General features: G+C 47.8%; 1 protein-coding gene across 1 annotated transcript; it reads left to right on the top strand.

The window, feature by feature from the left end:
* The first annotated feature begins 8,533 nt into the window (after positions 1-8,533).
* On the top strand, positions 8,534-10,256 carry Msc (musculin). The gene is made up of 2 exons (XM_032890625.1): positions 8,534-9,058; positions 9,798-10,256. Exons 1-2 carry the CDS (start codon positions 8,534-8,536, stop codon positions 9,882-9,884), a joined length of 612 nt encoding a protein of 203 aa, XP_032746516.1. The 3' UTR covers positions 9,885-10,256.
* The last annotated feature ends 456 nt before the right edge of the window (positions 10,257-10,712 follow it).

The following is a 10,712-nucleotide window of genomic DNA, read 5'->3' as shown; positions in this document are numbered from 1 at the left end:
ATTTGGAACTTTCCTAGTTTTTACGTGGTTCTCCATAGAGCATGAGCCATGGGTAAAGGTGAGAATGGTGTCAGCCAGTTTCTAAAATGCAAGTCCTGCGAACATAGCCCAAGACGTGGGAGAGGACGCAAGAGAAGAGGGGACCACTGTAGGACATATGAGGCTCAGACCGACTGTAGTGCCCTCAATGACTGGAGCTGCACATAACCACTCTGGACTCTCAACATACAGGCTGTACATAGGCAACACGTTCCTGAAGGCTTAGCAGACAGTGAGATGTAGGCCAGATAGTGACTGCAGAGAGGTAAACCAATGTCCGCCACCAAGGGGTCCTCTCCGGTACCTGCCATGTGGTAGGGGAACATTTCCTTCTCTAGTAACCTCACGATTTTATCAAGTAAGACTTTAGACCACACACTGGACACTGGAGTTCTGTATTACAACCTCAAGAATTGGTTCAGTAACTGTTTTCACACTTCCAATTCCTGTCAATCAAATCAAAAGTACTTAAAAAGGAGGAAGTCCCCTCCAGAGATGGGACTTTCTTAGCCTTTGCCTAAGAATTTTTTTAAAAATTAAAAAAAAAAAAAAGATTGTTCTCAGACCCAAGAGCCAAAGCTCTCACCAGGCAGCTCATCCTCCAGGATTCCCCAACACCATTCTCCAACATCATTCTGCCGGTTCCAAAGGCACAACAAAGCCTTTGGACCTTTCTTTCAGAGGCATGCCTTCTGAGGGACTGGAATTCCTTGGCAGGCTAATCCTGTAGGCAAAGAGATGTATAGAAAGCACACAATATCTTTGGAGTTTGGAGCTCCCTAAAAATCAGAAAAATACTGCTTTAAATTTTTTTCCAACACTGGTTGACTCTTTAGGCATCCTCACAATGGAGGAGACTGCCAACTGGGTGCTTGGCTTATACTTTAAATGAAGAGAGAGTCAGGAATGAAATGCACCTCCCTATCGTCAACTACCCACCAAGCATTTTGTTTTTATTTCTGGTAAAGAGTGTTTTTGTTTTTTTGGTTTTTTTGTTTTGGTTTTTTGTTTTTTTAAGATGCTGCCTTACACATAGCCCAGGCTCATCTTAGACTTAAGATCCTCCTTCCTCAACCTCCTGGTGCTGGCACAGCATGACTAGCCTCACCTTCAGTCTTTGTTTTTCATTGCTGTGTTCTTGATTTACATAATTCCCCCACTCGCTCTCCCTCCACACCTTCCCCAGCTCCCTGTCTTGCTCCCTGTTCCTTAACGAATGCATGGTCACAGCATGCTGGGCCCCTTTGGTGCTGCTCTGTGTGTCAGTTGGTGCTGAGCACTTGGCATTGGAGAACTGATTAGCGGCTTCTCCCCGGGGAAGAATATCCTGCACTTGTCTAGGGAGAGAAGGTTGAGAGATCCTCCAGTCCGCATGGGGGTGTCAGCTGCAACGGTAATTATTCAGGCCCTGAGACTGATTATGCCAAGGATTCCAGCCATTGCCCCCACCACACCTGATGGCTGGTAACCTTCTGAAGGCAACCATTCACAGGAATAGCTTTCTCTGGTGCAACAACCATGACAATGACAATGACAACGACGACGACGATGACAACAGCTACAGCAACAACACAAGAGCTGACTTGAACCTGGAGGGGACTCACAGGTTTCAGTACAGTTTCTAATAAGGACCTAAGCCTGTGGAGACTTGAGCCTAACCCTGTGCCAGGCAAGAGGAGTCCAGCACAAGAGTACAGCAAGTGCATGAAATGCCACATGGCTGATGGTAGCTGTGGCCTACCTTTCATCTTCCTCTCTTAGGAATTGTACTCGCATGCAGGTATTGTCCTGAGAAAGCAAACAACACAGCACTGGAGCCCAGACTTTGAGGGTTATGAACCAAAATCTACATTTGCATTGCGTGCGTGCATGCGTGTTTGTGTGTGTGTGTGTGTGTGTGTGTGTGTGTGTGTGAGAGAGAGAGAGAGAGAGAGACAGACAGACAGACAGAGATGTGTGTGTGTGTGTGTGCATGTGTGTGTGTGTGTGTGTGATGTATGGTATGCTGTATTTGTGTGTATGTTTGTGTATGTGTGTATGGTGTGTGTGTGTGTGTTTGTGTGTGTGTGAGAGAGAGAGACAGACAGACAGAGAGAAAGAGAGAGACGTGTGTGTGTGTGTGTGTGTGTGTGTGATGTATGGTATGCTGTATTTGTATGTATGTTTGTGTATGTGTGTATAGTGTGTGTGTGTGTGAGAGAGAGAGAGAGAGAGACAGAGACGTGTGTGTGTGTTTGTGTGTGCATGTGTGTGTGTGTGTGTGTGTGTGTGTGTGTGTGTGCTTCTCTAATAAAGGGCTCTGTAATTCCCACCGGAAGTGTTTGCTGGCCCTTGGAGCTGCAGAGTTTCTTATGGTTAGGTGCAGGTGCTGAGGTGCAAGGAGAGTGAGACCAATGTTACTCACTCTATTATGCACTGCCCCTGGGTGTTTCCTCCAGAATTTGCCCTCCAAGGAGCCAGAAGACAGCTTTACAGATGCCCTGCAAACCACATGCTCGCCTCCCGGCTGCATAGTGAACCCCAACCTTAGTCACACAGAATAGTGAACCCCAACCTTAGTCATCCAGAAGGAATATAAGCTTTATCAAAAACTAGGTAATTCTTAAGTTTTAAACCACGTATAATTTAAAGGGTGACATTTTCTTAGTGTGTTTTACTCCCAGATGGGCATTATGCTCAGTAAGTCGACAAGGCTTTTCTCATGTTTTATTCATTAACGTCTTCAGTATTCGATGTGTACTGGACACTGACCTGAACTACCTGACTGCCCTGCAAATACTCATTGAGACTGCCACCTGTGCAGCATCTGTTACACAGATCAAGAATGTTCTTTTTTTTCCTTTTTTTCTTTATTAACTTGAGTATTTCTTATTTACATTTCGAATGTTATCCCCTTTCCCGGTTTACGGGCCAACATCCCCCTAACCCCTTCCCCTCCCTTTCTTTATGGGTGTTCCCTCTCCATCCTCCCCCATTGCCGCCCTCCCCCAACAGTCTAGTTCACTGGGGGTTCAGTCTTAGCAGGACCCAGGGCTTCCCCTTCCACTGGTGCTCTTACTAGGATATTCATTGCTACCTATGAGGTCAGAGTCCAGGGTCAGTCCATGTATAGTCTTTAGGTAGTGGCTTAGTCCCTGGAAGCTCTGGTTGCTTGGCATTGTTGTTCATATGGGGTCTCGAGCCCCTTCAAGCTCTTCCAGTTCTTTCTCTGATTCCTTCAATGGGGGTCCTATTCTCAGTTCAGTGGTTTGCTGCTGACATTCGCCTCTGTATTTGCTGTATTCTGGCTGTGTCTCTCAGGAGCGATCTACACTTCTGCACTTCTTTGCTTCATCCATCTTGTCTAATTGGGTGGCTGTATATGTATGGGCCACATGTGGGACAGGCTCTGAATGGGTGTTCCTTCTGCCTCTGTTTTAGTCTTTGCCTCCCTATTCCCTGCCAAGGGTATTCTTGTTCCCCTTCTAAAGAGGGGGTGAAGCATTCACATTTTGGTCATCCCTCTTGAGTTTCATGTGTTCTGTGCATCTAGGGTAATTCAAGCATTTGGGCTAATAGCCACTTATCAATGAGTGTATACCATGTGTGTTTTTCTGTGATTGGGTTACCTCACACAGGATGATATTTTCCAGTTCCCTCCATTTGCCTATGAATTTCATAAAGTCATTGTTTTTGATAACTGAGTAATATTCTATTGTGTAGATATATCACATTTTCTGTATCCATTCCTCTGTTGAAGGGCATCTGGGTTCTTTCCAGCTTCTGGCGATTATAAATAAGGCTGCTATGAACATAGTGGAGCACGTGTCTTTTTTATATGTTGGGACATCTTTTGGGTATATGCCCAAGAGAGGTATAGCTGGTTCCTCAGGTAGTTCAATGTCCAATTTTCTGAGGAACCTCCATACTGATTTCCAGAGTGGTGGAGGGAGTGTTCCTCTTTCTCAACATCCTTGCCAGCATTTGCTGTCACCTGAGTTTTTGATCTTAGCCATTCTCACTGGTGTGAGGTGAAATCTCAGGCCAAGAATGTTCTTAAATTTTCATTTTTCTAGATCAAGGAACAAATGTCCAAATGTATTCAGAATTCTTCCAGCCAAGCGTCTCTAAGACTCATAGAGGAAGGAGACTGCCCACCTAGGTAGATTCCCCACAAGAGTTTAGTCTGCAACTACATTCTATATGGTTTTCATTTGGCCACAGAAAATAGAGGAGCCCCACCCATCTCCAGTGGTTCATACCAAGATCTCACTGAGGAGCAGGACAGGAGGTGAGGATGATCACATCTGTTCTCAGAAAGTGACACCCCAGCTACCAGTTCACTTAAAAGTCCTGCATTTCGAGTGCTTTGTGACATAAGGGCTTCTCAGTGTTCTATGTCACAAAGTCACCCTCCTGTACACCTCAGTATCCTCTAATGATAAGTCACTGAGGGACTTCCTCATCCCCTTTTTATACCCAGTTTGGAAAGTAAGAATTAAAGAAGTGCTCCTGTTTCGTAGTGGGGAAAAGAACTGGAGTAGGGAGAAAGTTTCTAATGAAGTCGCGTTTGCCTCTCTCTTAGTAAAAGCCCTTATGGGAGCTGTGGGAACTATTTTAGGATGGGACAGAAAACTGTAAGGCAGTAGCACATCTTGGTGCTAGTTTTAGCCCAGAGCAAGCCCTGATGGAGAGAGAGAGAGAGAGCACGCACGCATAAGCACTGTCCTTGTAAGTAGACAAGACAAGGTTCTAGAGGAATAATAAGTATTAGCGCTGAGTGGTCCTCTGGGATCGATTCTTACCCAGGCTGTTGCTCCTAAGTCTCGTTTTCCATTACGAAAAGCTAACATGGGCTGGGGGCATGGTACAGGGGTAAAGCATTTGTGTAGCACATGCTAGGCCCAGAATCACATATCTTACATATGCATATTATTCTTTCTTTTCCCCCTCTCTCTCTCACACACACACATTTTATAAACAGTTTCTGTTTTAAAATTATATATACATATTTTTCAATAGCTAAGTATAGTGATGTGTCCTGGCGACCCCCTCACTTGGGAGGGTGAAACAGAAAAATTGTCCTACCTGTATCCAGCCTGGAAGAAGTAAAGGGTACCAAGTCAACCAATACCAGATAACAAGAACTTGGCTGAAAAGAATTAATAAGTGAAATGAGATTACCAAAAGAAGGCAGCAGGAAAACACAGATGAGGGAATATAATAAAACATATTAGTGTTTTTTTTTTTTTTTTTGGTTCTTTTTTTCGGAGCTGGGGACCGAACCCAGGGCCTTGTGCTTCCTAGGCAAGCGCTCTACCGCTGAGCGAAATCCCCAACCCCTAGTGTTTTTTATAAGGTAATATCAGCCACACACACACCACTTGCACAGTTAGAAGATATGGCTTAAAAATGTCGAGAGTGACTATAAATAATAGACCATAGTATATGACTTTTACAAATTTATAATTTTAAAGTGCAGGCAAGCAGAATTGATTTCAGAGTGCTTTATTGATGCAAAAAATAAAGACATTACTGTTCCCCTACAATGTGTGGTGACATCAAAACAATGGGAAAATACAGATTTCAAGAGAACTGCACTGCGCTGTGATGCTCTCTGGGTTTTCAGGATGCTACAAGGAGAAGGAAAAAGCCAAGTGTTACGAATGTGTGAAGAGGGGACAGACTCTGAACATTGCAAACACACAACGCAGACCGCAGCTGCACACTAATACAAACTAAACAAGTGGCCCACTGGTCTCCCTCCTGCATCTCGCCTGAGGAAAGCGAAGGAATGAAGCCACCACTAGACTAGAAATAAAATGGTCCTAAAAGTGAAAGCGAAAGGAAACCAAAGTAGAATGGGGTTTGTAAAGGTGTGGAGAGAGGTTTTCATTCCCAGGAGACTGTCACAGGGAAAGAAAAGGACAGGAGGAGAGCCTGGGAGGATGGAGGAGGAGAGTGCTCGGGAGAACATGGCTAAACTGCTAGGATCAGGCAGCTTCTTCGGAAGGAGAAACTGGCCTTGATTCTCACAGCACTGAGGCTGGGCAGTTTGGGGAACTGTTTAGAGAAATGCGGCGTGCCCCCCACCATCAATCTTTCCTACGGAAAGGCTTTGTTCTGCACCTGTGTAAACAATCCAGAGTTTTAAAACCTATATGCCTGCCCCTAATGTGTGAGAGTATGTATTTATAGTGATAGCTTCAAGTCATCTATACGTAACACCTCTGCCGTCCGTCTTTCCGCCTGCACCCACCTGCCCCACCCCCTTTTGCCTGGCCAAGCTTGCCTACAGCTGAGTTGAAGCAGTCCAAAGGACTTGCCACCCTGTGCCAAATACAGCTACGTTTCCCCACCCCAGAAAATCTGAGGGCCAAGGAAGGACCCTTTGATGCAAATTGTCTCCCTATGAGTACCTCTCTTACTCTACCCCCAACCAAAACTTCCAAACACTTCGCAAATGGTAGCTAGCAGGAGGGGCTGTGTACAATGCCTATGGGGGGGAGGCATAACCTAGAGACAAGTTCAGCCCCCACCAGCCACCTGCTAAGATACTTCAGGCTCAGGGCTCAGCTACTTGTTCTGTAAAGACTAGAATTTACCAGGCGGCTCCTGCCTCCCAGGTATCTATCTGCTTGACCCACTCTCATCTGAGTGAGCCAAGAGATCAAGACAGCCCAGCAGCTGAACAGGAAAGAAACTGGCTTCCTCCTGGTAAGTTAGGGCAGTCATACCCCAACCCCCCTTTTTTAAAATTTGACATTTTATGTGTTTACATTTCAAATGTCATCCCTCCCCTCCCTCTCCATTCCCCTCCCTCTGCTTCTATGAAGATGCTCCCATTCTCACCCACCCACGCCCACCTCAACACCCTGGTGTTCCCCTACACTGGGGCATCAAGCCTTCACAGGACCAAGGGCTTCTCCTCCTATTGTTGCCAGACAATGTCATCCTCTGCTACATATGCAGCTGAGCCATGGGTCCCTCCATGTGTACTCTTTTGTTGGGGGTTTAGTCCCTGGGAGCTCTGGGGGAGTCTGGTTGGTTGATATTGTTGTTCTTATGGGGTTGCAAACTCCTTCAGCTCCTTCAGTCCTTTCTCTAACTCCTCCAGTGGGGTCCTTGTGCTCAATCCTATGGTTAGCTGCAACCATCCCAACCCTTTAAGGGCTAAATTTATCTGTCACAAAGTGGGAGCCCTGACTGACACCTGTATCCGATTGCTAAGGAAGTCCTTCACCTTGAGCACTCTAGTCTGTCTTCCACCTTAGAAATGAGCCTGGGTGGGGATGGGGAATGGGCGGAGCTTGTTTTGTCCCGCTGGGGCTGGGGAAGGTAAGGTGTTTTGTTGTGAGTTGAAATGCATCAGAATTCTAGGGGCGGTTTGGTCTTCCTTTTTGTTTTGTTTTTGGTCTTTCTTCTTCCCTTTCCCCTTTCCTTTCTCTTCAATTTTGGCAAGGCAACTGTGCTGACATATTATTCTGCATCCAAGAGTTTGCTCTTAAAGCGTTGGGTCAGAGTCCACAATTTAATCAAGCGGGGGTGAGGGTGGAACTCTTACAACAGTGGGAAATAACGTCCTTGTCCTTTGATGTGTGGTGAGGAGGCTTGTGGCTACTGAAATGCTAAACGCAGATTCCTGGTCCTACTTCTCAGCACTGCCAGGGATTTTGCAAGATGGACCTAATAACGCGTCACTTTCAGATATTGTTTGAAGATGAAACGAGCCAAAATAGGAAAAAAAAAAAAAGAAGAAGAAGTGCCGCGTGAATCATAAAGGTGTGGGGGAACAGGGCTAGGGGTCAAGATATTCAGGTTGTTGGAGCTGCTCCTTGAATTTCTCACTTTCACTCATTCAGCGAAGCCTTGCATAAGCAAATACACCTCATGAGCGATGAACTTGAACAACAGGTCCAAACTGGGAGTCAAGCAGCAGTGGACATGCCGGGATTCTTAAGTGCCCACTAAGACCGCTGCAGGTGAAAATGGGATGAGTAGGAAAAAGATCCTTTGTCTTTTTTGTCCCCAAATCTCATCTACCTCGCACTGAGACTGTGCGGACAGTTGTGGGCCTAGAGGTCCAAGTCTCAGCCTTGCAAGCACACACATTCCTTGCCCCCGCCCCATAACCTAACCGCTGGGTTCAGAAAAACGATCCCCACCCCTTCCACGCCCCTGCCCCACCTCTTGTCCCCTTTCAAACCCCCTCTACTTTGCCGGGGGTGGTTTGTCCCAAAGAGTACAGATAAATAGTTCTGTCAAAAGGCGTAGCTCGCGGCTGTACTTCTGGATCCGGAGTCAAGTTCAGCAGAGCCCTGGGCTGGAGGGTCAGCAGCCAATTGCGGCCGCCCCAGGCTCCCAGATCACTGGGGAGCTGCAGTGCCGCAAACCCGGGTCTCTGGATCTCCCCTGAGCTCTCCCACGCCCTGTCCTCTGTCAGAGAGAAGCCGGAGAGGGCGAGACTGGCCGGGGCGGAGAAAGGCGGGCGCGCGTGGGCGCCAGGGAATAGGCGATGTCCACCGGCTCGGTGAGTGACCCCGAAGACACGGAGATGCGGGGGCTGCAGCGGGTCTACCCGGCCCCCGCCTCCAAGAGGCCACCCCTGCTCCGCACAGAGCGCAGTTACGCCTCGCCCAGCGACAACTCTTCGGCGGAGGAGGAGGACCCCGACGGCGAAGAGGAGCCCGGCACCGTGGGAGCCGCCGGAGGCTGCAAGAGAAAGCGGCCCCGTGGGGCTGACGCCAGCGGCGCAGGTGGCGGTGCGGGCAGCACCGGGAAGAAGGCGCTCCCGCCCAAGGGCTCGGCCGCCGAGTGCAAGCAGTCACAGCGGAACGCGGCCAACGCCCGCGAACGCGCCCGGATGCGCGTGCTGAGCAAAGCTTTCTCCAGACTCAAGACCAGCCTGCCTTGGGTGCCGCCGGACACCAAGCTTTCCAAACTGGACACGCTGCGTTTGGCTTCCAGCTACATCGCGCACCTGCGCCAGCTGCTGCAGGAGGACCGCTACGAGGATAGCTATGTGCACCCCGTGAACCTGGTAGGGATGCTGCGCGCGAGGCCCGGGGACAGGAGGTTTCTGGAACCGGTGGTAAGGAATCTGGTTTAGTGGCCCCCAAATCAAGTCAAGAGGAGCCAGTGATTTTCTGGGAGATTTCCAGGATCAGTGTCCTGGTCCTTTGCCAGGTGACAGCTATCTGTTAACATCCTACTTCCGGGGTAAAGTGTGGCTCCCCTCTTGGGAGTATTTCTATGTTTTTTAGGCCAAAATGGGGGGGGGAACCCCTCAGTTGTCCAACTTTTTCCAGACAACAACCTAGCAGGTTAGAATCGCCAGTGTTGCTTTCTTTAAAGAAGGGGTGGGGGTGGGAGGAATCTAACTTTTTTAAAATAAATGTTTGAATGGTTTTAAACAAAAGAAAAGAAAGCATTAACTCAGGGTAATTTTCCTGGACGCGATTGTCCGGAAAGTCCCTGTCTAATCTGCCAGCTCCCTGAGCTTGGGAAGGATCTCATCCAAACTTATTCAGAAACGAAAGGCAGCATGTGTGTATGGGGGAGGGGACATTAAATCACAGAATGGGCAAACCATGAAGAAGCATGAATGTACGCTATCCGTCTCAAATAATCAGTAACCAGTAGGATTAAAAATCTAATCGAAGGACAGGACACACAAATTTCCAGAACGTTAATAAAAGCCAGGGGCCTCCGGAGTTCCCTTGGTTTCATTTTGTGATTGTTTCGTCTCGGTAACTGACGCTCATTTTGATTTTTTTCAGACGTGGCCATTCGTGGTCTCTGGACGCCCAGACTCTGATACCAAAGATGTTTCTGCAGCCAACAGGCTTTGTGGAACTTCAGCTTAGATGGCAGCAACACTGCTGGATGGATTGTGTTAAATGCAAAGGACTGGGCCAAGGAAGTCCCATCGATTCCGGACCTTCTCCTTTCCCTGTGTTTGTGAACAAGACAGGTGACAAGTGTGGTTGCCCTCCTGGAACACAGGTGGCCATGACTACCTTGAATCAGTGCAAAAACTTGTAGCCAAAGAGAGCCCAGTTTTGAGGAAAGGGGATATCTGGGGATTCAGCTCCTTCCCACCCACACTGTCCCTGAAGTCTTTTCTTACTGCCTATTTGGGGACACACACTTCACCCCTGTAATCAGGTCACCATGCCACAGCACAGCCTTCTGTTTTTCCAGGGATGCACTGTTCTTCCTGGTCCAAGGACTGCACATGGTGGGTGGCTGGGGCTGGGGCTGGGGCTGGGGCTGGAGCTGGTCTCTATTATACTGGTTTCTACCCAGTGCACGGTGCTTAGTGGTCCTGGCAATGCTGCAGTACCATGGTAACTAACATATGTAAATAAATTTATTTTTTTATGAACAAAACATGCGTTGTGAAAGTCTTTTCTAAGCCTGTTTGGTGTAGAAATCAACTTTAAATGGGTAGGACTCTCCCCTCTCAATTGGCTGTCACTATGCCCGAAGGATGTGACAGTCTCAGTTTAGTTGGATTTCCAATAGCTCTTGTTCTCATCTCCATCCTGTAGGCAGACATAAATGAGAGGCTCACTCTGTAAACCTGGCTGGCACTAAGTTCATAATCCTCTTCATGCTGCCCCCTTAATGCTGGGATTGCCAGTATGGTGGCCAGAATGAGGCACCATATCAAATCAAAATACTCTGTGCGT

Source organism: Rattus rattus, chromosome 1, assembly GCF_011064425.1.
Source record: "Rattus rattus isolate New Zealand chromosome 1, Rrattus_CSIRO_v1, whole genome shotgun sequence".
Classification (NCBI taxonomy): domain Eukaryota; kingdom Metazoa; phylum Chordata; class Mammalia; order Rodentia; family Muridae; genus Rattus; species Rattus rattus.
Note: the sequence above shows the minus strand (reverse complement) of the source record. Positions and strands in the feature narration are given on the sequence as shown.

Excerpts from the sequence above, each read along its gene's own strand:
- Msc (XM_032890625.1), top strand. The coding sequence starts at position 8,534 with ATGTCCACCGGCTCGGTGAGTGACCCCGAAGACACGGAGATGCGGGGG. Across the intron at positions 9,059-9,797 it reads ATGTGCACCCCGTGAACCTG|ACGTGGCCATTCGTGGTCTC; the intron begins GTAGGGATGCTG and ends GATTTTTTTCAG.